At 45.8% G+C, this 27,569-nt stretch overlaps 2 protein-coding genes across 5 annotated transcripts; one reads left to right on the top strand and one right to left on the bottom strand.

Moving 5' to 3' along the window:
- The first annotated feature begins 113 nt into the window (after window positions 1-113).
- Window positions 114-25,025, top strand: col4a5 (collagen, type IV, alpha 5 (Alport syndrome)). 4 transcript variants are annotated; one of them, XM_029840525.1, is made up of 52 exons: window positions 114-434; window positions 9,100-9,156; window positions 9,398-9,487; window positions 9,561-9,605; window positions 9,843-9,887; window positions 10,006-10,068; window positions 10,167-10,220; window positions 10,303-10,329; window positions 11,025-11,105; window positions 11,229-11,291; window positions 11,378-11,413; window positions 11,534-11,575; window positions 11,680-11,772; window positions 11,989-12,042; window positions 12,162-12,218; window positions 12,413-12,457; window positions 12,565-12,618; window positions 12,693-12,734; window positions 12,959-13,052; window positions 13,139-13,423; window positions 13,506-13,595; window positions 13,694-13,764; window positions 13,878-14,069; window positions 14,142-14,310; window positions 14,435-14,527; window positions 14,619-14,723; window positions 14,819-14,916; window positions 15,010-15,160; window positions 15,260-15,373; window positions 15,996-16,004; window positions 16,237-16,404; window positions 16,559-16,648; window positions 16,796-16,942; window positions 17,045-17,143; window positions 17,230-17,319; window positions 17,402-17,541; window positions 17,615-17,741; window positions 17,859-18,038; window positions 18,151-18,201; window positions 18,291-18,476; window positions 19,838-19,846; window positions 20,645-20,653; window positions 21,172-21,305; window positions 21,378-21,450; window positions 21,555-21,626; window positions 21,731-21,859; window positions 21,984-22,082; window positions 22,165-22,377; window positions 22,487-22,664; window positions 22,746-22,860; window positions 22,970-23,142; window positions 23,230-25,025. In XM_029840525.1, the coding sequence occupies exons 1-52, from the start codon at window positions 360-362 to the stop codon at window positions 23,309-23,311; spliced, it is 5,058 nt and encodes a 1,685-aa protein (XP_029696385.1). In that variant the 5' UTR covers window positions 114-359; the 3' UTR covers window positions 23,312-25,025. The 4 variants fall into 4 exon arrangements, with proteins under 4 accessions (XP_029696385.1, XP_029696386.1, XP_029696387.1 ...); XM_029840526.1 differs by lacking the exon at window positions 15,996-16,004; XM_029840527.1 differs by lacking the exons at window positions 19,838-19,846; window positions 20,645-20,653.
- LOC115250741 (homeodomain-interacting protein kinase 2-like) lies at window positions 6,399-8,135 on the bottom strand. Its single transcript, XM_029840528.1, has 2 exons — window positions 6,741-8,135; window positions 6,399-6,566 (listed from the first exon to the last, which is right to left on the bottom strand). The coding sequence occupies exon 1, from the start codon at window positions 8,096-8,098 to the stop codon at window positions 6,767-6,769; it is 1,332 nt and encodes a 443-aa protein (XP_029696388.1). The 5' UTR covers window positions 8,099-8,135; the 3' UTR covers window positions 6,399-6,566; window positions 6,741-6,766.
- Window positions 25,026-27,569: the final 2,544 nt, after the last annotated feature.

Genomic DNA, 27,569 nt, shown 5'->3' with positions numbered 1-27,569 from the left:
ATTTGTCAAAAGAGTTTTTTTAGAGGAATATTGGCGCTAGGTGTAGGTGCGTGGGGGCTGATATCAGTGCGCCCTTGGAGTGGGAAGTAGTTCCGGCTGGGGCAGGTTTGCAAGTTGAGAAGAGAAAAAGTTTAGAGAGGGGGACAGCAGAGGCGCACGGTGCCAGAGCCTGGACCAGCGGGATCCTCTGTGAGCACCACAGCAGCCAACACGCCGTGAAGACGAGGTTTTCCCCTTGATAGTTCTTTTTCAGTAAGGGCCCGTGTGCGTCCGGGAGGGCAGCAGGGTTATGGCATCCGAGTAGAGAGCTGTAGATTCAAGTGTTAACGCAGGCGGACCATTTATTTATTGTCCCAAAGATGAATAAAAACTTGAAGAGCCTGCCTCTGCTCGTCTTCGCCCTGTGCGTCGCGGTGCAGCAGTCCGACTCTGCGGTAAGTGCGGTTCTTCTCCTTTCTTTCCCCGCTTTCCCCCAACGTTTTTGCACTTGTTGCGCGCAACCAGATATGAACAGAAAGAACCAGGGAGACTCGGTGCCGGCGGAACACCGCTGGCTCTTCCAGCACAGGTTTATAAATAGAGGGGCTACTTCTTTTCTTCTTTTTTTAGTGCGTATCCTTGTTCTCTAATTATAATCACCTCGTCGTTTCCGTTTTGTTGTTGTTGCAGTGAAAATAATAACTACAGGCTGAAGTCTGTTACAGCCACTCATTTGTGCCTTTTATTGCGCTGTTCAACGACGGGAACCACCGAGCTCCCTGTGCAGTTTCGAGCCGCCGGACGTTTTTTTTGTCTCGTACCCGGACGCCCAACGTTTCTCAAACACTGCCTGGATGCGTCCTAAATTCTGGTTTATGCCATCAGAAAAGGAGGTGAAACCAAAGCCCTGCGCGCCTGCTGATGAAGATCTTCTCTAACTTAAAAGTGCATCATTTCTGCACTGTCTTGATTTATTGCAGCGACACCCTGCCGTTGCATCTATTCCCTTATTTACGCGACTGACGCGAAAGCGCCCAAATGACACATCACTGACAGGGTCTCACATTCTGCAACCAAGATGTCATTTTTCTATTAAATTTGAATGTGTGGGTCAGCCCGTTTGGCCCCTGTGCGCCCTGCATGCCTTTAACCTTATCTCCAGCTGCAGCTGTCCCAGCACGTTTTTACGCAGCTGTATCGCCAAACCGCAGAGTTCTAATTGATTAGGATAAGAATCTCCTGAAATATTAACATGTGATTATGAATATTCATGAGTTGGTTAATGATTCATGAGCGCATGCTGCTGAACGCCACGCCCACTAACTGGGCGTGTCAAACCAGCCGGTACTCAGGATGTGAGAAACTCTGTTATTTTGGTTACTTGTGCAGTGATCTGATCCTTCTGGTGCAAGACAACTGTCCAGATTTGAGCGATGTGTCAGTTTATGTGCCTAACAGTGGATTTCACTGTTGCCATGGAGAAGTCAGGAGGATGACAAGGATGAGGAAGGGCAGTTTGAAAGGTTGTTGTAGGGCATTTTTTCAAGTCCTTGAAAAAGTTTTTCAAGTTTTCTGACTTTGGTCGGGAAAAGCTGAGGAGGACCTGTGGAAAGAATGGAAGAAGTGAATGAAAGAAACCTCTTTGACACACACAAACATATACAAGTCACACCTTACTCCTAGCAGTCCTGCTTATGTCCATGCTAGTTCTCACTGAGTCCCCCTAGTGGGCACTACTTGTATACCAATCATACATTCCCACCGGAATTCCAGAAGATGCGCCCTGCTGTATCACTGGTCACTTAACACTTTAAATTAAGTTTTCCTCCTTGAGAAAACTATGACTTTGTTAGTGTGTGTGTGTGTGTGTGTGAGAGAGAGAGAATGGTCCTCCTCCACATATAAATCTCCTCGCAGCCAGGTGAGGGAGTTCAGCCGTAATGTATACCTGGGGCTTTTCCTTTGAAGCCGTCATGGCACACAAACCACAAACACACATTTAATTTGATGCATCCTCTTGTGTGCGCACACATACACACACACTTTGCACAACCAGCCATAGCCTCCCGGGTTCCCTGCCCCACTCATGCGGATCACATTCTAGGTTGAGTCTCCCTCGTTCTGTGTAGTCAAAACATCCTGAGATTGTCAGATTACAGAGATTAATCTAGCAACTGAGCTGCAGACATTTTTCCACCTTCCTCACCGTTCCTCCCCCTCCTACGTCATATGTTATATAGGTGATAAATAGCAATAATTGTAATTACTCATATTTTTGTGCAACAGTTGAGAAGATAACATATCTGTTAGTTTGAGCCTCTTGTATGCCGCAGTCCTGGGTTGAAAAAAGACCCAAGCTTTTTTAGTTTCAGTGTCAGTGTTCAGTAGTGTGTCCGTGCGCATGTGTTTGTGCATGTGTGGCACTGTGGTGTTAAAGACCTGAAATGTCAGGCAGCTTGACAGGGGGACAAAAATGCAGAGGGGTTGACAAAAGATATTTAGACAGCTAATTACTCCTGTCTCCTCTCTCTTCCTCCTCCTCCTCCTCCTCCCCCCTCTCATCCCTCTGCTCTTCTTCATCCTCTTTTCCATAGTCATCATGGAATAGCAGAAAAATGGAGATCGTGAGTCAATAACAGGGCCGAGTAAAGAGCAGCAGCAGTAGTAGTGGGCTAAAATCTTTCTGTCACCTACATTCAAACCCCATTATCACCTCCATTATCCTTCCTCTCTCCCTCTCTGCCCTTGTTGAGAGTTAAGGATAAAGTAAACATGGGGTGTTTGCTGGAGTCTTCTTGATTTACCAACTGTTTCGTCAGAGGTTTCGGACACGTGTTTTTTCTCACTCTCCCATTATAATGTTGTTTTGACATCTCTTTCCTTCCAACATCCAGAGGTCATACTGAAAGTTACTCTCCTCTCCACATTACAGTAGTCAGAGAGGCTTCATTAGGGATTTGGCTGAGGAAAGAGGCGCAGTTGCAGAAGCGAGCCACCAGGGTGCTCCGCGATGCATATGTCCTGCTTGAAGTCAGTCCGAAGAATGTGACACTCAAAGCACTTCCTGGGTGGTCCAGTGCTGGCTGATCTTATTGATATTATAAAATGTCAGAAACAGCAACACTGCGTCCTCTGTACATTGTCGACAGCAACGACAGGTCTCTGTGACCGATTGGTGTCGCCAGGCAACTTCAGGAACAAATCACCGTGGTAGAAGTTTGTGCAGAAGGCTTGACAACCTAAACGAGACGCCTGAGATTAATTCGATTACATATAAGCTTCAAAAGCATGCGTGGGTACCTTTAGGGGCAACTTCATTTCTGTTTTCCCACACATTCCCAGTCGTACATGCCTGAGTCCATCGACACGGATACATCACAAGACGCACCGTCCTCCTCAGCTCCCTCCCTTTCCGTCGTCGTTTGACCTCTTTTTGTCAAACAGCATTACTCCGATCCTTTTTCTCCTCCTGGCCGAGCTAACTCAGTGTTGCTCTGGGGCCCCGCTGGAGCACCGAAACTCAGAAATGTAGCATGTATTGTCTGGGAAAGAGAAGTGAGGGCCGGAACTTTGGCTTTATCTCAAAGATGAAGGTGGTTTTAATCGATGCACCTGCAGTGTTTAGGTTCTAACTTTCGAAGCACAATTTTATCAGGGATTTCTTTGAATGCACCTTGATGACCTCACCCGATTCTCTGAAGGGCAGACACCCTTTTTTTAAAAACAAAGTGCCCTTTCTCTGGCTCCTAATCTTTTCATCCCGCATCAACCACCGCAATCCCATGTTTGTCCAAGATGCCGATGTCGAGGAACGATAGCACTAACCCGCCGTAACCAACAGGTTGTTTATGGTTTATTGTTTGTGGATCCTGCGATACAGGCGATTGTACGCCTGGAAATGTGTAGAGGCCCCTCCCAAAAAAAAAAGATGTTATGACTGCAGCGTTTCACACAACCGCACACGTGGAAACATGAGCGCTGCGGCGGAATTCAGCCCCGGGCACTGTCGGAAGCTGCCTGCTTCTCTCATCCTTCTTGATTTTCTCTCCTTCGCTCACCTCTTTCAATGCTCTCACACGTTTATTCCATCACTGCACTGAGGGGCAAACGAGGTTTCCCTCAAAACCACAGGGAAAGGACATGACTCTTTCAGCCAATGTCCAGGATGAGATGCCTTTTTTCCCTTAACTTGCAAATAAGGTCGCAAATAAGGTCTTTTAGCACCACTGCATTCTTGAATATGTGCGTCTAAGATGGAAAGTCTCAGATAATCCACTGTCCACTGGCATGCAGCTAAGCCTTTAGCATGCAGATAATGTGCAGCACAGAACAAGGTGTATGTTTCCATGTTGGAGAATTCAGATAGACACTGTATGTACTACACATGAGTGGGCGTGCTTACCTGTCCTCTTTTGGTTTTTGTCAGTGGAGCAAGATACATAGTGAATTTGAATAGAGAAAGTAAGAGCTCCCAGAATTTTGTCTTTCCAAGTCCCATTTGGGGCTGGTGAAGGGTGATGAAGTGCAGATTAAGTGCTTCCTCTCTCAGAACTGATCAAATCCGTCAGGACTGACGGGTTGGCGAAGCAGTTCCAGCTGTGAAAAATAGGTAGAATAAAGGCGAGTTATTGTCTCACTGCCGCCACCCGATGGTGGAAACCCCTAACTGCAAGTCGTTGCGTTTTCAGCACCCCCCTTTTTTTTAAACTTCGCTCCGCTCCGTTTATTTCAGTCAGTGTGTCTTTTCAAACATTTTTAAAGGTAAAGTGAATTAAAACAGAGATTTGTCAGGAAATCTTGATAGAATCAAGTCATTGCCATTTGTAAAAAAAAAATAAAATAAAATGGAGGATTGTCAAATGAGCAGATTAATGTCCTCCAAATGTATAAATACCTGATTTATCTGTGCCAGAAAGCTCCTGGGTAAATATTAAGGACATGCTGTAGCTCATCTAAACACTGACACACCTTCATGATGCAAATGTTGGCACATTTACGTTTCCTCCATTTAACTTTATTGGATCTGTCTGGCTCCAAAGCTAATCCAACCCGAATGCATTTCAGAATCACTGCAATCAAACCAGTGATTTAACAGTCATTCCAAAGGTGTATTGTGTCTTCTTTCCAACTTTTATGCATCAGCCGCTGCCTCCTGGCCCCACAATCGCTGTCTCTTATTTTCTTGTTGCCCGTAGCGATGGTGGCGATGCATGTGGAACAGCGAGGGAGGCGGGCGTGTTCAAACCTGCATTAGACAGGGCAGGGCTGGGCCGGGGCAGGGCAGGGCTGGGTTGTCACAGCTCTCAAGGTGAAAGGAATTCAAACCCCTGAGCTATAACATTATTTTGTGCCAATAGATCCGATTCAGTGGAACTCAATTATCTCATGATTGACACGCAAAAAAGCTGGCGCTTCTCCTCACGTGTCCCCAGGGTATTTTACATGTATGCGAGTGTCTTAAGTGAAAACGTCCTAGGCAGTATTTTTATTCCAATGGGAACACACAGGTGTTAGGGTTACTGAATGTATAGCTGTCTAATTTTCATTCCTTGATGAGTGGGGGAATTCCAGTCTGCAAGTCTAACCCCTTCGTGCATGTTTTCCTGCTTGCTTCTTTGATGCATCTTGCGTGTCTTAGCATGCAGTGATCAGTTTTGTACTTTCTGGAAGACTTTATAAGAGTCAAGAATAAATTCAGCAAACAGCAATATAAACCCTTTCTTTAGGCTGATGTCTGCTTTGATAGGCAGCCAGTCTGCTTTAATACCTATATTTTCCCTCATATTGATGACTGAAATACTTTTATAAATACTTTATTATACTTTCTTTTATAAATAAATACTTTTTAACATAAATCAATGATTACGCAGCGCCACGTAACTGATTATTGCCCGATACTGCCACCTAGTGGCGCCTTAGCGTGCACTGCATAGGCAGAGTACTGGGAAGGCGCGATGGAAAAGATGGACTGAGGTAAAACCGCTGAGGGGGAGAGAGGAGCAAATACCAACAGCTCACTGACCTTTCTAAGTGGATTACTGGCCTTATCAGTGTTGAATGGGCAGAACGAGGGAAGGCACAGAATGGAGGGAGCGAAAGAGAGAAAGAGATGATTTTTAGGTGCATAACCCTCAGAGGAAAAAAAGCACCGCATCAACCACCATGACCCACAAGTTTGAAGCCAACTCTGATGACATGTTCAGTTAAAATGCTTCAAACCAGGCAAAATTAACCATCTCTGTAGCACAGGCCAGCAACAATTTGTGGCGTTGTCCTCCATCTGGACTTCATGCAGGACATTGTGCTGGTCTTCTCCAGAGTTGTCTGGCTGGACCTCTGCAGGGTTCTCCTGATTCTCAATCTGGGGTGCCATTACATTTTTTTTTCTCTTGACTTTTTAAAAAAAAATTCATGTTATTATTCATGTTATGTTATCCAGGAGTTGTTATAAACTTTAAAAACAAATAAATGCTATGTCCAAATTTCGTTCTCTGGAAAACACTTTATTCACACTTTATTACACTTTCTATGCAATGTTTTACTGTTAATTTGCAGAACCTTTGTTGCACTAACCAGCTTTTTTTAACCAAAGAATTATAGTCATCAATTAACCAGATATGGTGTCAATAAATAAAAAGTATTGAATGTTTTTATATTATAAAGCTGAGGAAAAGGGCATCAAGTTGATCTACACACAGGCGTTGGGGTTACCTGAAGAAGGGCTTTTATTTTTTGCAGCCATCCTGGTTTGTGGTGCCAACCCAATTGAAATTTTCAGGGTGGACAGTTAAAAACCGCCAAACCAGTCAAAATGATCTGTCCTATAAATGATCTGTCCGACCGTCCTTAGGGTATTAACAAAGCAGTTATAGTTCAAGGTGTTGTCCTCTGTCTGGAACCCATCATTCAGCTGGTCTTCACCAGAGTTGTCTGGCTGGACCTCTGCAGGGTTCTCCTGAGAGACAACTGTCTCTGGTTGGACATGTTCTGGTTTTACCAGCTGGTCCACTGCATAGTTTGTCTGGATGTCTGGAATGTTCTCCATACATGGTTCCTTTGAAGTAGTTTCTAATTCTTTTGCTTTTTCCTCTTTTACAGTGAAGAACAGATGCTGCAGAGCCTCCACGGGCGTAATTCGCTGGTTGGGGTCGACCTGCAGCATGTTTTTCAAAAGATCTATAAACCGGTCCAGACCAGTCGCATGTTCTTGCAGAACTGATAGCATCCCCGCAACATCATCAAAGCAGTTGAAGACATCCTCTTTGTCACTGACCCCGTACTCTTCTGCTGTCTTAATTGTCCAGCTTGGATGATCGTTCGTTTTTCTATTGAAGAATTGTTTGGTTTGCTGGCCCTTGTCCAGTACATGGTCTGGTGGCTGTCCCAAAATTTTGATGATAGAATTTAGTAATCTGTAACGCCTCCTGTATGGAAACATTGGTGTTCCAACAGCCAGTTCGAAAGCAGTAACCCCCAAAGACCACATGTCCAAAGCCTCGTTCATCTCAGACCGCAGGAGCACCTCTGGAGCGCTGTACATCTGGGTGCAAATGCAGGTCTCAAAGTCAACATTGCCGGACATCTGGGCCCCACCAAAGTCCACTAACTTTACTCGCGGTGGTTTTTCATGGCGGTCCACAATCATGACATTTCCTGGTTTAATGTCCACATGTATGATCCCGATGGTTTTTAACTGGTGAAGAGCCATGACGAGTTGTTCCGTAATGGGTCTGACCTCTGGTAGAGGGAGACCCGTTTCGTACAGCCTCGTCTCGCAGATGTAGGCGTGTAGGTCCACGTCCAGGAACTCAAAGCTCAGGCAGATGTCTTCCATGTTGAAGAAAAAGCTGTTAAATCGGACTACGTGACGTGTGTTGGGATCCAGGCGCCGCAGCTGCTTCAGGATTTGGATTTCATGCTTTGCCTTTTCAATAACACCAGTGCGGCTCTTCATTACCTTCACGGCCTCCATGGTTCCTGTTTCAAGGTTGCAACATTTTAAAACTTGACCAAAGCCTCCTTCCCCTAGAACCTTGACCACACGGCGTTGCTTTCCTAGTAATTTACAGTCGTCTTCTCTGGACTGGTGGACATCAACTTTATTTGTAAAAGCTCCCATGTTTTTGCTGCTGTTTTAGATTTGCTTTTTCCTCTTTCTGCTGGATAAGTTGGATACACAAGTTGATTTTATTTGTAACATTTGCAGACATAAAGGCTTTATCAGCCTTTGATCGGCATTGTCTTTGATGTAGCATTTGTGGATGGGTTTGACGATGCAACAAGGTTCTTTGATCTTAAACTCGCCGTGCAGCGACATGATCAGCCTGAGTTGCATCACGCCTTTAAAGGAATAGCTCGCATGAATAACACCCGGATTGTGATGAGTGTGGAGAAGACAGGAAGGAACGGCAGCAGAAAGAAAGATGAAGGAGACGACCTGGGCGTGGGAGAACAGACGGCATTGAGCTGAAGCAGACCAGAGGCTAATCTGGAGATTGGGGGGTTGTGAAAACACCTACACGCATGCATGTGTCCGCTCCTAATTTTGAGATCTGTGCCACGCTTTCAGTGGGAATTAAACACGCAGCTGCCTGTGGAGGCGCCTGGGAAGCGCACAGGAACGCCCGTCACTTTAGCTGGAAAGTGCCGCAAAGCCCTGCCCCTCGCTCGACCCCTGGCCGCGAGGCTTTTATTCATTCACCTCATTATTCATAAGCCCAAAGGACAGTTGGGAAAACGCTGCGCTGTCTGTCCTTGCTCTGTCTTTCACACAACTTGGATGCCTGGCATGCATGCCGGCCCATCTGGCATCTGCTGTGTCAACAGGCATGGGAAAAGTCCCTTGGCGGCCTGACACTCCCACACCTCCCTTCCTTTCGCCATGATCCCAAATGGCGTTCTCACCTGTTGAGGAGTTTGTTTTATTTCAGATATTGTGGGTTGTTTTTTTTTTTTTAAAGGGGGTGTTGAGCATCTTGTGTCTCATTGCCGAACAAACTGGGAATAAACACAGAGATGTCCTCAGAATCAGCTTCTTTCTTCACGCCCCAATGAAGACAAACACTCGTGGTTGATGTTTTGAAAGATCCAAATGGCAACTTGTGCTTTGTTTGCGTGCAGGCATGCCACGGATGTGTGGGATCCAAATGTGACTGCAGTGGGGTCAAAGGAGCCAAGGTAACAATCGTGATGAACCAACACAGGTCCAAACTGCAAAAATGGTGGAATATTTTGATTTTATTGGCAGTCTATTGTGCATTTTTTAGACCTCCAGCTCCTCAATGTCTTCATTGTAACCTGTAAAGGGCCATTTCTCCTCAAAAGCTTTGTGATAACAATGTGCACTCACATATGAGACTACAGAAATCTGCAGCGATGGCTAAAGTAATGTTTCATGTGTATCTGTGACTGTTCCCAGGGTGAGCGGGGTTTCCCAGGGCTCACAGGACCGCCAGGCCTTCCAGGATTCCCCGGGCCTGAAGGTCAGATTGGACCCAGAGGAGAGAAGGTAGATTCTAAAAATCACGATCATAATATTTGCAACGCAACTGCAATCAGTGATAATCTCTTCATTATTGTAGGGTAGCGATGGACCTTCAGGACCAGGTGGCCCAAAAGGAATAAGAGTAAGTATTTCTGTGAAACCTCTTTTATAAATGGGTTTTCTTCAGCTCATTTGATTTTTACTTTCATATTTGACATCTATCCATCCTTATGGTGGGTCGGCAGGAGAACCTGGACAGGTAAATGCAGGGCTGACTTGTAGTACCTTTCCCGAACAGCAGGCGTCACCTTATTTTAAAGCCTATAGTCAAGGTGCAGGCCAAATCAACTAAGTGACGTCATTGTTTACCTCCTGACAGGGACCTTCTGGATTACCAGGTTTTCCAGGAACACCAGGGCTTCCTGTGAGTTTTTGCATCACTCAACATCTTCCTGTTTTTAACTCATTTTCCTCTTGTGGCTTTCCCCCAATGCTCCGGGTAGCATCTAAAGTATCTTTTTTTTTAACCTGTTGATTATCAGGGTCTGCCAGGCCAGGATGGACCTCCAGGACCAAGAGGAGTTCCTGGATGCAACGGTACAAAGGTATCTTTAAAAAACATAAATATTGAGCTCAGACCTGTCTAGTACTGCTTGGACATGCAAGCCCATGCTGCAAGCTAATTCTTCATCTTCTTCTCAAGGGGGACAGGGGTCTGCCAGGAAATTCCGGATTCCCCGGACCACAAGGACTGCTGGTGGGCTTCTTTAGAGCAGGAAGGTGTTGTCACAGTAATGAACATGGCAATCATTGTCTCTCTTCCCCTCTCTTCTTTCTAGGGTCCACCTGGTCTTCCAGGACAAAAAGTGAGTGTGTCAGGGTGCTTAAAAACAAGGCATTTAAGAAATTAACAATCAGACAACAACTACAATTCAACAATATCAAGTTAATGAACAATGTCATTGCCTAAAGCTCCATGCTTCATAAAAGAAGGGTACAATACAATATCAGACAAATAAGGATCTTACCGAACTCGGTGGAAGCAGCACCGTCCTCTTTATTTTCGCCGCCATCCTACAAGTTTTGTTTCAACCACGATTTTCATGGAGGGTGATCATTTTTTAGCACCCCAAGACCATAAAATTCTGCTACCCTGATTGGCCACACACTTATTAAGTTGCCCTGGCAATCGTACACATGCCGCATTCTTATGGAAATGAGGCGAGTTGGTCTGTGGAAACTCACTGAAGTGGAGTCATTTTGTGGAAATGTAGTTTATTTAATTCATATTGCATGGAGGCACACGCTTCTTGGCAAAACTGGCATTTTTTAAATGAATTTGTAAAAATATTTTTACATCCCTTTTATCAGGGAGTGGCCGGCCACAACACAGTGTGTCAAATAAATTCGTCCACAAGAGGGCGCTCCTAAGTGGAATTAATATTCCGATTTTCAAACTTTACATGTCAGATGATAATGCCTGTTTGATTTTCTGGAACCCCCTTTTTTAATTTAAACTAGTGCATTTTTTATTAACTAAATTATATATAAATGCGTCTAGGGTGACCCAGGAGAGGTGTTCATAACCAACCGTTTTGGAGAGAAAGGAGCAGTGGGGCTGCCTGGTTTGCCAGGGCTTCCAGTGAGTATTCATCAATTTTAGCATTGTTTTTTTTTTTTTAAAGAAAATTCAAGGTCATTATGGGGTATTTTAAAAATGTTTCTAAGAATAGGAATAATTGTTTTTGTCTTGTGTCTTTGTCAGGGTCCACCCGGCAACTCTGGTTTCCAAGGTCCACTCGGCCCTCCAGGTCCTCGAGGTTATGAGGTAAAGATAGCTGCTGATCAGCGTGCCTCGGGTCATTTTTCATGTGGTGTTTTTACCACCGGCTTTGTTTCTCCGGCGTTTTTCAGGGTCCTCCAGGTCCTCCCGGTCTCCCCGGACCAAAGGTGAGTTCGTCTTCCAGAAGGACGGATTCTGTCTCTCTGTGAAACAAGTCAACAAGTTCTCGGGTTTTTTTTGCTATGGATTTGATTAATGATGCAGAGTTGATCCACTATCCCCAACAGGGAAATATGGGCTTAAACTTCCAAGGACCTAAAGGAGAGAAGGTAAGCTCCCTGTAGTTATTATTACTTCCTCTTGTCTTTCAAGGATGCTCTCTGTCCACCCTCATTGATCATGAACTATTTTCCCATGTTCATGTCCAAATCAGGGTGATCCAGGTTTGGCAGGCCCTCCTGGTCCTCCAGGACAAGTTGGGGAACAACAGAGACCACCTGAGACTGAGATTCAGAGAGGGGACAAGGTAGTGCTGCAAACCAAGTGCCGATCTTCAGATCGGTTATTTTCATAGCAGGATGTGCGATACTTGTTCTGACAGTACATTCATGCAGAACCCACGCTCTTCATCAACAGATTAAAGCAGTTTTTCTTCCTCTTTTGGTGTTATGAGTTAATAATTGAATCTCGTATCCATCGCTTTGCACCATTTTCGATTGGGTCTCATGTGCGTTCTCTTTAGGGTGACCCTGGAGCTCCAGGTCCACGAGGCGATCCAGGATATCCAGGACCCCCTGTAAGTACCTGCCCGCTAATGTCACAGGAACCTGTCGGTAAAGGTTCTGCTGTACTGATGGCAACCCCTCCGGGTCCAAGAGCCATACGTGCTGATAATGCATGTATTTGTCTTTGCAGGGCCCCTCAGGTGGAGAGAAAGGAGAGAAGGGAGAACCAGGAGAAGCAGGCAAACGAGTGAGTGCTCCAATAGCACCAACATGCTGCAGCATCCCTCTGAAAACATTTAGTAGAACTTGGAATCCTCATATTAGAAACTTTGCTTTCTAGGACACAATATCAAAGCTGTTGCAGGCCCACGTTTGCTCGATCCATGATATAAAGGTTTGTGGTCTACCGTGAGCTCAACACCTCTTTTGTTCTATCTGCAGGGAAAACCAGGCAAAGATGGCGACCCTGGTTCTCCAGGATTTCCTGTGAGTTCTGCCACTGGCCTAATGTTTCACCAGAATATTTCACCATGGAAGGTGACTCCACAAAATCCAGGACTTTTACTTAGGAATTCTAACTTCTCTGTCACCAGGGACCAAAGGGAGAAGGAGGCCTTCCTGGCCCACCAGGCAGAGATGGAGAAAGAGTACAAATAACTATATATTTTTAATACATTTGAATATATTTTTGACAGGTTTAACACATTTCATGTGATTTTAGGGACTAAAGGGTGACCGTGGCTACGCTGGACCACCAGGAGTGGTATGTAGTGAATTTATTAATTTCCTCACTAAAGCCTCAATTAAACTCTTATATTTTTATTTTTACTTAATGAATGATGATATATTTTGCAAGTAAGCAAATTTGAGCTCCACATGTGTCGTGAACCTTGATGTTAAAAAGCGTTTTGGTGCAGTGTACGATTATGACCAGCAGGTGGAGGCATTGTCCACTTTGGTGTCCTGACGGCTTTATTATTCCTCCAGGTGATAGGTGGACCGACAGGAAGTCGAGTGGGTCCTAAAGGTGAACCTGGATTCCCTGGAGGACCTGGATCCAAAGGAGACAGAGGACCACCGGGTAAGAATGTGTTTTGTTTCTAATCTCATTTTACAGAAATTAGCAGCGATTGACTCATCTTAACGTTGTCTGCCTGTCCTCGTCAGGTTTTACTGGACCTCCAGGACCACCAGGACTCCCAGCCATCGGTGGTGGTGGTCCACCCGGAACACCAGGCTTCCCAGGGGAGAGGGGACAGAAAGGAGAACCGGGCAATCCAGCAATTTCTTTGCCAGGTCCCCCTGGACGTTCTGGACCCCCAGGTTTCCCGGGTCCACAAGGCCCACCCGGACCTCCAGGGTTTTCCACCGGACAGAATTGTGTTGCCGGAGAGCCTGGACGTCCTGGCGTACAGGGAGAGAGGGGATACCCAGGAGAGACGGGCCAGAAAGGTGTGAAATGCCGGACGGCCGTTTTTAAATTACATTTAGGATTTTAAAAAATAACATCGCTCCTGCCTTGCGGCTGTTTCAGGTGAGAAAGGCGCCACCTGTGTGAACTGTTTTGGTGGTAGCAGTGGCATCCCGGGACCCCCAGGACCTCCAGGACCATCTGGATACCCTGGTAACTGCTCCTTTCAAGACATTGTGTTGAATCAGCTGTTCTAGATGTGTGAGCGCATTCTAGTTTTTAATCTTTCCTGGATGTGTTCGGTCCTTTAGGATCTCCTGGTGTTAAAGGCGGTAAAGGAGAATTAGGATTTCCAGGAACTCCTGGTGCTGTTGGACCTCCTGTGAGAACATTTTCCTTTCCCAGACTGAAATCCTATTTTTGGTCACTCACTCAATTAATTACACCAAAAATTAAAAGATGAAAGTCAGGGAATTAATTCCGTTTCTTCTTCAGGGTTCTTCTGGACCTCAAGGTGCTCCGGGATTCCCTGGAGAAAAAGGAGACCCGGGTGATTCCCTCCCAGTGCCCGGTGCCAGAGGAGAGAAAGGTGACACCGGCTTCCCTGGGCCACCTGGCCTTCCTGGTTTGGACGGCCGTCCTGGTCGTGACGGACAACCTGGACTCCCAGGACCAAAAGGAACTCCTGTAAGTGGTCCTCCACTCATTCTTTACTCTCTCAACTCAGAGTCCATTTTGTAATGAATAATGGCTCCACAGGGATCTCTGCAAGTGAAAGGCGAACGTGGATCGCCTGGTGAACCAGGTGTCCGCGGTATTCCTGGAGACAGAGGTCCTCCAGGACCTCCTGGCTTCGGACCCCCAGGTCCTTCAGGAGAGAAAGGTGTCCAGGGTGTCTCAGGAAGACCCGGAGGACCTGGTGCACCTGGTAAGAGAAGAGTTTCAACATTTCACAGTTTTCATTAAACAGGTTAAGGTTATGACCACATAGATGCATGAACTAAAAGATGGAGGGAACGTTAACTCGGTGTATAATGAACCAACCTTTGCAGGTGCCAAAGGTGAACCAGGCCTGTCGATAGCTGAGAAAGGTCAGCCAGGCCCCCGAGGACAAGATGGAGAGCCAGGTCTATCAGGCTCACCAGGTAGACGAGTAATAACATTCCCCTGCTAACCTGTAACTCCAGCTATAAGTTTCTGTTGTCTGACTTTAATTTTGCAATGTGCTGTTATCAGGTAACCCCGGTCAACCTGGGCAGCCTGGTTTCCCTGGTTTACCAGGATCCAAGGGTGAACCGGGACTCCCAGGCATTGGACTTCCAGGACCCCCAGGACTTAAAGGTATACCCACTCCCACACTTTCTTCACAAATTGAATCCTACTTCTCCTCTTGTGTTCCTCTTCCATCTTTACCTTCGTTTTTTCCTTCCCCACAGGATTCCCAGGAATCCCCGGACAGCCTGGAGCTTCGGCAGGACCAGGCAGACCAGGTGTTGATGGGCGCCCAGGATCCCCTGGATTACCTGGACTCAAGGTGAACGTGGATGGATGATAGTAACTTTGCTATTTAGAATGGCTGAAGTGGGGCTGTGATCAGGCACATTGAACCTGGTGCTGTCTGTGACAGGGAGAGCCTGGCTTTGGTCTGCCTGGACCTCCAGGTATACCAGGAGTACCTGGACCTAAAGGTTTGTCTGGACCGAAGGGAGACCCCGGGTTCCCCGGCGGCCCTGGTTCACCCGGACGATCTGGATTTGATGGTGCTCCGGGCTCCAAAGGTAGCCTCTTTACCCGACTCCTGCGTGTTAAAGATCAAAAACAATGATTTAAACTCCCTGCACAATCTGATTGGATGGTGGCCTGCTGTGTGTGAGCAGGTGACCCTGGTACACCTGGTATTCCTGGAGCTCGTGGTCCTCCTGGATCCCCTGTCATTGGATCACTGGGCCCACCTGGTCCAACTGGACCCCCTGGCCCAATGGGACCACCAGGTAAGACACTTGGAGCCAATAGCAATCGGAACGTAATAATAACGTTATTATCTGCATGAACTGTATCAAAAGAATGTAACTGAGCCGTGCATGAGCTCCCAATTCTTCATGTTCTGAGCCTGTGGAGGTGACGTGGGTTTAGGGTTGAGGTCTGGCTTTAGGATTCAAAACCAGTTCCTTGCACACTTTCCATGTGAAGCAGATGAGCACCCAACTGTGTCGAGGGCTTTGGTCCTAAACGCGCATCAACTCTAACGGTATCGGTCTCCTGACGCGGGGAACTACTTTTTTATTTTTTTTTGGCTACAGCTTGACCACCAGATCTCACGCTTTGTTCACGAACGCACCGGATTCGGCTTCACGAGCGGTTGTCCCAGCGCTCCCCGAAGCGTCGCGGCTTTAACCTCACGCTGCTCTTGCTGTATTTGGACACGCAGACTAACACAACCAGTGAAAGCACTCTGAGCACGAGCCTCCGTGCACGTTGAGTGTGGGGGAGAAAGAGCTCCGTCTAGATGTTTTAATGCATTTAAAGCATTATAATCTGTTCTCATCTCCTGTTTGGCTCCGCCCTTCGCTTTGAAACACGCCATCCCCTTACCTGCGACACTCGGATGCCAAGGCGAGAAAGGTATGGTGACTCGGTACCGGTGCGGTTGGCGGCCATTTAGTGGCGACGCGTGTTCTTTCATTATTTCATGTTCGTGTTTTTTTTACTTGTTATTTGGTTTTGGGGCTCAAATCGTCGGAGCCTCCGACCTTCTTCCGAGAAGCTGATGGAAATGTTTCCCCGAGATTGTCTCTCGTGTTTGAAACTATGTTGCTTCTGTCTGAAAACTGAGGTTTGACCATAATTGTTACAGGATTCCCTGGTTCAAACGGAGCAAAGGGAGACCCCGGTCCTCCGGGATTAGATATCCCAGGTCTGCCCGGAGATAGAGGAAGTCCAGGTTTCCCAGGTTCTCCAGGACCTACCGGAATCCCGGGACCTCCTGGGGGACCTGGACGGGATGGGGCGCCTGGAGGGGCAGGTAGGCTAAGCTTCAACAATCATTGATCTGTGACATGAGTCATTATGGGATGCAAACACCGGACTTGCCAATAACAAGGAGAAGAATGATGTTACATTTTTTTATTTTATGCCACATCCTGTCGCTGTAATCAATGATGTTTGACTGGCTGCAGGTCAGAAAGGAGACTCAGGTCCCATTGGACCTCCAGGCCCTCCTGGAGGACCAGGAGGGCCAGGATTGCCTGGTGGCCCTGGATTTAAAGGTACTCGCCTAAGCATAGTTTTCAAAACAATGAATCTGGAAACAATATTAGAAATTGAATATCTCTTTATTATTGAATGTGACAGAGAAGAAAAAAATGATCTTGCTGAGGGTACAATGCTGACTTGTGTCTTATCCTCCTATTTAGGTGAATCTGGATTCCCTGGAAGAGATGGAACACCCGGCATTCCTGGTGGTAAAGGAGAAAGAGGTGATCCTGGCCTTCAGGGACCCCCAGGAGCCACCCTGCCACCATCGGTTACAAAGGGAGCCAAAGGAGACGCCGGCCTTCCAGGTACTGCCACAAACACTTCTGGCTGTTGCCCCCAAACACCCAAATATGAACAATTGGTGACAAAACGGCACACTTGTTATGTTTGTTCTTTCACGTCTACAGGTATACCCGGTGGTCCTGGTCAGAAAGGAATCTCCGGTCTCCCTGGTGATCCAGGTCTTGCTGGATCAGATGGACGCCCCGGACTTCCTGGACCACCAGGTATGGATTTAAGTCAGGGCAATCACGCATTCAGACATGATACACAGGAATGACCTGCCAGATATGCTGTTTCTGTCTGGGTGCAGGTCCTAAAGGGGATTCTGGGTTTCCGGGAGGCCCAGGTGGTCCCGGAGCATCAGGACTTAAAGGAGGCATGGGAGAAATGGGATTACCTGGTACGGTTGAATCCCCCCTTCAACTATGTTTTGGGTCTTCCAGGTCTGTAAATCCTGACATTGCACTTTGATGATGTCACAGGACCACTCGGGCAAAAGGGTCTCCCAGGTCAGCCTGGTAGACCTGGATCACCTGGACAGCCAGGTGCACCTGGTTTCAATGGCGCCAAAGGTGAGCCAGGATCTGTTGGAGTTGGACCACCCGGACCACCCGGACTCAAGGTGGGTAACAGCCATTGATGATTCTCATTTACAAAAAAGAAATAGTGTATTCATATATGTGTGATTTTCATAGGGCGAACCAGGCCAACCAGGATTCCCAGGAAGTCCTGGACTTAAGGGGACACCAGGAGCATCAGGCCTACCAGGTTTGCCAGGAGGACCAGGTGCTAAAGGTGATCCTGGCTTACCAGGATTTCAAGGTAACCGACACCTTAACTCTTATTAAATGTGGACTGCAAATCTGCGTAGAGGAGCTAAAACACCGACCCCCAGGTGCTACCATAAAACAGCAGAAGTAACTTTTCATTTCCTGTCAGGTTCCCCTGGTATCCCCGGTCCAAAAGGTCAAGATGGTGGACCTGGTGGACCAGGTCTAAATGGAGCCCCTGGTAGACCAGGAGAATCTGGCCGACCGGGAGGACCAGGTTCGCCCGGAGAGAAGGGTCAGGCAGGTCGCGATGGAATCCCTGGACCCGCTGGAATCAAAGGAGAGCCAGGTTTGGCAGCATCTCCTCATGAAATTCCTTAACATAAGATATTTTTATCTGATAGGCAGGTAATACTTTAAGGTTTCGAGTTTGTTTCACAGTTGATCCATTTTTATTTCAGGACTTCCAGGATATGGTGGCCCCGGCCCATCTGGACGTCCAGGGTCGCCAGGTAACCATCTAGTTTCGACATCCCTTTTATTTGTGATTGGGGCCTCATCACTGACACAATGTCTACTCTACCTCTGATTGTGCTTAAAGGTGCAAAGGGAGACCCAGGTCTCCCCGGCCCATCTGGTGTTCCAGGTTTCCCAGGCACAAAAGGAGAGGCTGGTTTCCCTGGTCCTCCCGGTCCACCAGGTAGCAGTGGCCCACCTGGATCTCCAGGAGTAGCTTTGCAAGGCCCCAAGGGACTCCCAGGACCCCCTGGACTCCTGGGAAGACCAGGTAAAGTGCTTGGGTTCAGTATGTGCTAACAAACACCAAACATCATTGCTGCCTGGTTTTTGGTATCCTGTGAACAGATAACATTTATTCCAGTAACAGGACAGTAAATTATAGGACATTTCAATGAAATCTCGCCTTACTTTACAAGTATGAATTTGAATCTGACAGCTAATTTGCTGAGATAAATTAACTGTAGATGCTAATGTGCTGATTCTGGCTTTCTTAAGGGTAGGAAAGCTAATCACTGGCAACATTTGCTACAAAGTCTAAAAAGTAGCTACGGACTGTAAATTAAGATGATTTGGTTCATCTCGCCTCTGAAAACCAGACAGCAGATGAAGGAAAATAAAAACAACCACCCTGCACTTTAAATGTAAATGCTCCATCTGTCAGTTGATTTGCATGGGACATTACCGCACCAGTCACCACCAACGGGGTCATTGTTTGAGCACCGTATGTCCGGTCACTTTCAGCAACACTGAGCACAGATGATGAAGTTTTCTGTGCACAAGTGGCGGGGAAGCTTCTCACACACTCACCAATCCCACCGTCACACATGAGATGACTCCATCCGTCCACCTGTCCTCCTATGTCCTCATCAGCCTGCTTGTGTCCCTTTGTCCTCTCATGGGGGAAGTAATCTACCATTTCTCCACAGCCCTGAAGTTGCGTGTTTGTACGTGCACATTCATGTGAATGCTCGATCCATCGTCCCGACCTCATCTATGTACAATGTGTGTGAGAAACGTTGGTAAAAAGCAGCTGAGTGTAGCAGGAGTCTAAACCACTCAACACTGAGTTTGACATTAACGACTGAGTAGCTAACAGGGTGTAACGATAAATGCTAAGATACACTGCACGATCTGTGTGAGTCATATTGGAAGCGCTGCTCTGCCCACTTTATGACGTGGCCCTCCAGTATGAAATTCTCCAGTATAATGAAGCTCTCCAGTATAACCATAAAATAAGCAAACGTTGAATATTGTTGAGTGTGTTGGCTTTTAGCTGCGCTCAGTGTGTTTTGTCCTACCAATCAATCATCTGCATGATCATGCCCACTACACCAATGGCACAGATTAAAATCAAGCCAAACATAACGCTGAAAATGAGTGGACAGTCCTGGAAAAAGCCAAAACAAGATATTTATTCATCCTGCAAATTGACAGCAAAGCTTTAAATTAAAGCACTGACCACAGGGCAGCGTTATGTCGGGCGGATAGGAAGATGCAAACGTGTTTCTATTTTTCCAAGTAATGAAATGAAATGTACATTTACCCCCATTTCTTTTGGCCTGGCCTCACCCGCTGTGGTGCGGCCCCGCCTCGTCACATGATGATACATCATGCCTCCGACTGCCGCAGGTCCCACAGGTCAGATGAACGGAGTCCAGACTTCTTCTCCTGCATGTTCCTCACAGTAGCTCCTGTTGATTCGGTTACCACTCTGGTTGATCAGTGAATCTCAACTTCCTTCTTTGAAAATGAATTTCCGTTGTAATGACGACCCTTTTTCACTCTTCTTGCACCCTGATGGTAATAAACGACACCTGTTTCAAGTAAGCACCACAAATATTTAAAAGGCACCATTAGCATGTCATCTAATGTGGAAGAAAAAAATACATAGCCTTCAAAAATCTTTTAATTTCAGAGCACCAAAAAAAAGAACACCACATAACTAACTCACCCAACACTGAATTAAAGTTTCCAAGATTGAAATACTGTAATTAAATCACCAATAATACACACAGCATTTGTGTAGCATAGTGTTATGACACCCAGCAGCATCTTCAACATCTGAATGGGCTTGTCCTTATCTTCTGAGAGCCATGAAGATATAATCATAGGAATTAGACATCATGAGGCCACTCTGCCGCCCCCTTCAGTCCATCCACATAATGACACCCACTCTCACTGTCCACTGTGGTGGGGAAGGCCTGACCTCCAACTGCCCAAAGGTGCAGACCTTTTAAGATTTGAGGATGTTGTTGGGTGTTCATCATCTCTTTGCCTGTGATTTAACAAACATGGACAGATTTAATTGTGCTGGTCTTTGTCCAGTATCACTTGTGAGACTTTATAAAGACGGTTTCATCTGTCTAAACATCCTCTCCTTTTTACCCCGTGTTGTGAACCTGGCTCGGATTTCCCCGGGATTTCTGGGAACCCTAGGTCTTCCAGGTTAGATTCTACTGGTTTGATGGTTTTGACATGTGCCATGGCTGAAAAGAAGGCCGATGTTTTATGTACCGCAGACTTTTTTTTTCACCCCGCAGGAGAAGGCTGGACACACAACACTGCATTTAATCACTCAAACACATATTTACACTATAATTTAACAATAACAATTAATCCACCTTTTGATTTTGGGTTATTTGCAGACAGATTTTAAACTTTGTGTCACCCAAAGGAACAAGGTTGTGTATTAATAATATTTGGATTTTCTTTTTCTGCTTCTTTAAGTGTTCATTACTTTGGCTGTGTGGTTTTATTTTTATATACAGCTACACTTTAATTTATAGTTGTCTTTTGTTGCACAAAAACCTAAAAACTGTTGCTGTTTGTATTCATTAATTAAGTGTTACAAATTGCAATTTTTTCTTTGAATTTCAATTTGTGCAAAATGTTTTGCTTCTTTCTTGTGTAAGATTATATTATTATAACATAGTAAGATATCATTTCAATGTCTGGGTATAAAGGTTCCCCTGGACCAGAGGGCCCCCGTGGGCCCCAAGGAAGTGGTGGCATCAAAGGAGAGAAGGGTATCCCGGGTGCTCCTGGTCAGCCAGGCTTCACCGGACAGAAAGGAGATCCTGGTGGTCCAGGAATCCCGGTAAGATTATCCCAATTTAGGCGAGATTAAATGACAACTGAGACCTAACTGCCTGGATCTCCTCCTCACAAGGGTTCCCCTGGTCTTCCTGGAGCTCTAGGTCTGAAGGGAGATATCGGCCTTCCTGGTGTACCTGGATTCCCTGGTCAGTCCAAAACAATCAAAACGGTTCAAAAGAAAGGAAGGACCAACAAAGGAACTCATTTTATTCTCTAATTAAGCAAAAATGTTTCATCTGTATTTTGTTAGGACCAAAGGGTGACCCAGGAATTCCTGGTGCAAGTGGCCTTCCTGGAGATACCGGCGATATCGGGCCTGCTGGTGCGTTAACTAATTCTAATTTCTCTCAATATTTAAGTTTCAGGTGCAAAATATTAAAAATTATACAAATTTGAATCCTCTTTTGCTTTGAATTTGATCTCTAGGCCCACCTGGTGACCCAGGTGTATCTCCGGCTCCCATTGTGGTCAAGGGGGAACGAGGACCCCCTGGTGTCTCTGGTCAGCCTGGTAGTCGTGGATCTCCTGGTCCTCCTGGCCGTGACGGACTTCCAGGTGCACAAATATAGACTAATTTAAGTTCTGTGCATCTCTTTCGGCCCATGAGAAGCAATCTTACTGCAAGAACATCAAAACATGGTCATCTTTTAAAAGAACCTTTGTTGCTTGATGCACTCAGGCCAACCAGGTGAACCTGGGAATCCAGGCTTGGAGGGTCCTCCCGGTTTTGCTGGCCCACCTGGCAGAAAGGGAGACATTGGACCTGCTGGTCAATCTGGTAAGTGGAACTGAACGTCAAAGCTAAAAACAGAAACACAATTTGATTCCTTTTGTAAAACATATGTGTATTTGAATCTCAGGTCAGCGTGGATACCCTGGTCCTCCTGGCTCTGATGGTCCACAAGGTCTTCCTGGTCTTCCAGGATCAGTGGCTGCAGCTCATGGCTTCCTCATAACCCGACATAGTCAGGCTCAGGATGTCCCGTACTGTCCTGATGGGACTAATCTCATCTACGACGGATACTCTCTGCTTTACGTGCAGGGCAACGAGAGAGCGCACGGCCAGGACCTGGGTATGAAGCGTTTTGAAATCCCCTAGAAGTTTCGCAATACCGAAAAGTCAATTACACGATTTAGACGTGACGGTATTGTACCCTCAAACCGATCTATCTGGCGCTTCAGGTACGGCGGGCAGCTGTCTGCGCAGGTTCAGCACCATGCCTTTCATGTTCTGCAACATAAACAACGTCTGCAACTTCGCCTCCCGCAACGACTACTCCTATTGGCTGTCCACGCCGGAACCTATGCCCATGTCCATGGCCCCCATCACAGGAGAGGGCATCAAGCCTTTCATCAGCAGGTACTGTACAGAGGGGAAGACAGGATTCTAGAGTTCGATGAAGCAGCAAGTGGGGTGCTGAGTTCTGGTTTTTGTGTGTAGATGTGCAGTGTGTGAAGCTCCAGCCATGGTGATTGCAGTCCACAGCCAGACCATCCAGATTCCCACTTGTCCAGCGAATTGGGAAGCCCTATGGATCGGGTATTCCTTCATGATGGTAGGACACAATATTTACGCACACATGTTAAATTAGTCACCTTTGCCTGTTTACACCCTGCGCTGCGTCTGTTATCCCACCTGAGTTTAACTAAACCTCTTCCCCACAGCACACTAGTGCTGGTGCAGAGGGCTCCGGTCAGGCTCTGGCCTCCCCTGGTTCCTGCTTGGAGGAGTTCCGCAGTGCTCCTTTCATAGAGTGCCACGGAAGAGGGACGTGCAACTACTACGGCAACTCTTACAGCTTCTGGCTGGCAACTGTAGAACCCTCTGAGATGTTCAGGTACAGATCGATTCCTGCCAATGAGGCTCAACAAGCATCCACATAAACTGCCAATTTTAACCTCCTACCCTCCCTGTGGCTCTACAGGAAGCCCCAGTCGGAGACTCTCAAGGCGGGTAACCTCCGGACACGAGTCAGCCGTTGCGTTGTCTGCATGAGGAGGACGTAACGGCACAAGGCATCGTACCTACAGTTGCCGGGGACACCTGATGATAATTTGATGTTTGTCCCGTCGACGGATAGGCCGTCGTCTTGGTGTCAAGGTTGAATTCCATTGGAGCATTGTCTTCCTAGGGGGAAAAAAATCAACTTAATATAATGGTGCTACTGTGCAACACAGCTTAAAAATGACAAATAAATCTTACAGTTAGTCTGTTTTTCCTTCCGAAGTACCTCAAAATGAAAGCAGAAAAAGATCCGCTAAATGGTGCCACAATGGATGTGACAAAAGTGCATTTTTCATTGTTTTTCCTTCCTCTCCTTAAAGGAAATCTGTCTTTTTTCCACTCCTCTCAAAAGCAAAACTCAGTTTTACTGTCTTCGGTGCAACAATATGTGACAGAATTAATCCATCACTTTTTTTCCCCCTTTTTTACCCATGATAATAATAAGTGGAGGAACTCCGCTGTTACCAAATCGGCACTTTGACTTCGGAACATCCAATACAAGAGATGCACTGACGATGAGCTTTCCTTAGTGAGACTGACTGCCTTTTTTTTATTACTATCTCTTTTTTAGCAATCACACGTTCTCTTTTCCCGTACAGTTTTCTGTTGTTTAATGTTACAATTGGTGGTACTAACCCTGCTGTAGCCTGCCCTCTAACGAATAGCCTACACCTACTTTATCTTTCTTTTTTTGTAAGTAATTAAATGTGTATATTGTGTAAAACACTTTTTTGTTTTTAGTGTATTAGATCTTAAATCTGTAACAGTTCTTTGTTTTGCGATATTTTTCCAGGTTCTTTTAAATTCTCACGTTGACACATTTCACATGCATCCACACAAGCACTCATTCATTCATTCACTTCATTACTCACTGACACACACCTCGACTCAGATATTGTACAAAGGCTTTATGAATGAAACAGTATTTTATATATAATAATTATATATTTGAAAGAAGAGGATAAAAGTTATATGAACTTTATTTGGCTGTGGAGAAGAATGTTTGCTGTTTTCACGTGCAAAGTTCAGGCATTTCACCAATAAATAAAGCTAACTACTGAGCAAAGAAAGAGCCATTTTCCCTAAAACATTTGAGTCGTCTAGAATTTTAATACCAATCAATACAAACATTTTGTATTCAATATGTAGATTTATCAAATCTATGGGAAATACATGGGAACTCATATAGGTAGTCTAGTGATTGGGGAATGTTACAAAAGTTGTTTTTAATTGAATCCTGGCTCCTCAGAAAACCATGGGTTTTTTTAAAAAGCTTTTTGCCCCCCAATTTTTTTTTTTTTTTTTCCCCAGGTGCTGGGCTTTGCTGTAAAAAGAGGGCCTGAGATATTGTGCTTTTTTATGTCTCTAAACCTTTAAATCCACTTTCCCAACTTTGAATTTCGACCTAAAACTGACCCATTCTTCACACAGGTGGAACATTGTTGATGTCTTTCAGGTTTCCTCTTCATGTCAGGTGGACAGACTCCTGCGATACTGTATGTCTGCATGAGCTGTTTCAGAAACAGGAAGAAACATTGTCCTGTGATTTACTTGTTATCTTTTTTTTTTTCCAAGACTGCTTTTTGGATTCTAATTTTGTCAATCTGGGGTGCCATTACATTTTTTTTCTCTTGACTTTTTTTTTTTTTTTTAATTCATGTTATGTTATCCAGAAGTTGTTATAAACTTTAAAAACAAATAAATGCTATGTCCAAATTTCGTTCTCTGGAAAACACTTTCTTCACACTTTATGACACTTTCTATGCAATGCTTTACTGTTAATTTGCAGAACCTTTGTTGAACTAACCAGCTTTTTTTTTTAAACAAAAGAATTATAGTCATCAATTAACCAGATATGGTGTCAATAAATAAAAAGTATTGAATGTTTTTATATTATAAAGCTGAGGAAAAGGGCATCAAGTTGCTGCAGAGCCTCCACGGGCATAATTCGCTGGTTGGGGTCGACCTGCAGCAGGTTTTTCAAAAGATCCATAAACAGGTCCAGACCAGTCGCATGCATCCCCGCAACATCATCAAAACAGTTGAAGACATCCTCTTTGTCACCGACCCCGTACTCTTCTGCTGTCTTAATTGTCCACCTTGGATGATCATTTGTTTTTCTATTGAAGAATTGTTCAGTTTGCTGGCCCTTGTCCAGAACATGGGCTGGTGGCTGTCCCAAAACTTTGATGATAGAATTGGCTGCCAATTAAATTTAGAATAATTTTAAAAATTCTTCTTCTGACCTACAAGGTCCTCAGAGGCCTAGCTCCATCCTACCTGGAGGAGCTAGTGACACCTTACCAGCCCAATAGACCGCTCCACTCTCAGAACGCTGGTCTACTTGTGGTTCCCAGAGTCTCTAGGAGTAGAATGGGGGGCCGAGCATTCTACTAGGCCCCCCTGCTGTGGAACCAGATCCCAGTCCAGGTACGGGAGGCTGACTCCATCTCTATTTTTAAGATTAGACTTAAAACCTACCTCTTTGAAAAAGCTTATTGTTACTAATTCTGTAGTTCCAGTTACTATCCTAGATAAACAAATTATCATACCTAGGGGGTCGTCTAATCGTTAGGTTAATATCTTAGTTATGCTGATATAGGCCAAGGCTGCCGGGGTCCAGAAACATGATCACCTGACAGGCCTCTGTCACCCCACTGGGTCATGGTTTTCCTCTCCTCCTCACCAAGTAGACCAGCATTGTTATTTCTTGTATTCCCCCCCCCCCCCTTCCCCTTCTCTATTAATCTACAGGTATCGCCGCCTTCAGAGCTGCATGCTTCCCTACTGACCTCCGACCCCGCTGACCCACTCAACTCGACTACCAGCAGCTTATTTTAATTAATATAATGTATTTCTGTGTGTTCTACCTATTCTCTCCTCTACCTGTCCTCTCTCTTCTCCTCTCTCTCTACCCAGCCGACCATCAGCAGCAGGGTCCCCCTACATGAGTCTGGTCCTGCTTGTTACGATCTGCAGACACGAATCGAGAATGCAGACAAATGCAGACACACACAATAGTGTGAGGTTGAAAACAAGTTTACTGAGGTCCAAGTTCTGGACAGAGCCAAAGGGTGCAGGTGGGAGACAAACACAGTCAGACTGGAGCAGGCATTCAAGAGACGATCTTCGGGAAAGACGAACGATTAGTTCCAGACAGGTAACAGGTTCGAGGAAACAAACATGCAAACAGAGTTTTAGGAGCCAGGCTGCACCACTGGGGAGTTAACAACGAATCAGCGAAGAGGGGAGAAATGAATCGGCTTTTAAAGAGAACAGCGTGTGTGGATAATGACAGGAGATCATCTTCAGGTGTGCCTTGCTCCGCCCAGCCTGGAAACAGACAAACAAGGGAAACAGACAAGACCCAGAAAGGTAGGGGAGAGGGAAAACACTCGGGACTCCTAACACTGCGCAAGGTTTCTTCCCGGGAGTTCTTCCTCGCCACTGTTGCTTGTTGGGGGTCAGGCCCCAGGAGAAAATGCAGGTCTCAAAGTCAACATTGCCGGACATCTGGGCCCCACCAAAGTCCACTAACTTTACTCGCAGTGGTTTTTCATGGCGGTCCACAATCATGACATTTCCTGGTCTAATGTCCACATGTATGATCCCGATGGTTTTTAACTGGTGAAGAGCCATGACGAGTTGTTCCGTAATGGGTCTGACCTCTGGTAGAGGGAGACCCGTTTCGTACAGCCTCGTCTCGCAGATGTAGGCGTGTAGGTCCACGTCCAGGAACTCAAAGCTCAGGCAGATGTCTTCCATGTTGAAGAAAAAGCTGTTAAATCGGACTACGTGACGTGTGTTGGGATCCAGGCGCCGCAGCTGCTTCAGGATTTGGATTTCATGCTTTGCCTTTTCAATAACACCAGTGCGGCTCTTCATTACCTTCACGGCCTCCATGGTTCCTGTTTCAAGGTTGCAACATTTTAAAACTTGACCAAAACCTCCCCCTAGAACCTTGACCACACAGTGTTGCTTTCCTAGTAATTCTTCATCTTGCTCCTCTTCTTCAACTCCATGTTGTTCCTCCTCTTCTTCATTATCTTTCTCTTCTTTCGACCGGTGGATATTACCCTTTCCCAGGTTTTTGCTGATGTTCATTGTTTTAATTTTTTTTGTTTGCTGGATAATCATTTATTATGGCTATGCAAACTGAATTGCCTTTAATTGTAAAATCTATGCTATAGATGTCACAGATTTAATTGTGCCGAGAATCTAACATCAAACTTTCTTTTGCCTCAAAAATGCATCACAATA

The sequence above is a fragment of the Takifugu rubripes genome, chromosome 8 (genome assembly GCF_901000725.2).
Source record: "Takifugu rubripes chromosome 8, fTakRub1.2, whole genome shotgun sequence".
NCBI classification, from domain to species: Eukaryota; Metazoa; Chordata; class Actinopteri; order Tetraodontiformes; family Tetraodontidae; genus Takifugu; species Takifugu rubripes.
This window is presented reverse-complemented; position numbering and strand designations above follow the sequence as displayed.

Excerpts from the sequence above, each read along its gene's own strand:
- col4a5 (XM_029840525.1), top strand. The coding sequence starts at position 360 with ATGAATAAAAACTTGAAGAGCCTGCCTCTGCTCGTCTTCGCCCTGTGC. Across the intron at positions 12,219-12,412 it reads CAGGAGAAGCAGGCAAACGA|GGAAAACCAGGCAAAGATGG; the intron begins GTGAGTGCTCCA and ends TTCTATCTGCAG. Across the intron at positions 21,860-21,983 it reads TGGCCGTGACGGACTTCCAG|GCCAACCAGGTGAACCTGGG; the intron begins GTGCACAAATAT and ends TGATGCACTCAG.
- LOC115250741 (XM_029840528.1), bottom strand. The coding sequence starts at position 8,098 with ATGGGAGCTTTTACAAATAAAGTTGATGTCCACCAGTCCAGAGAAGAC.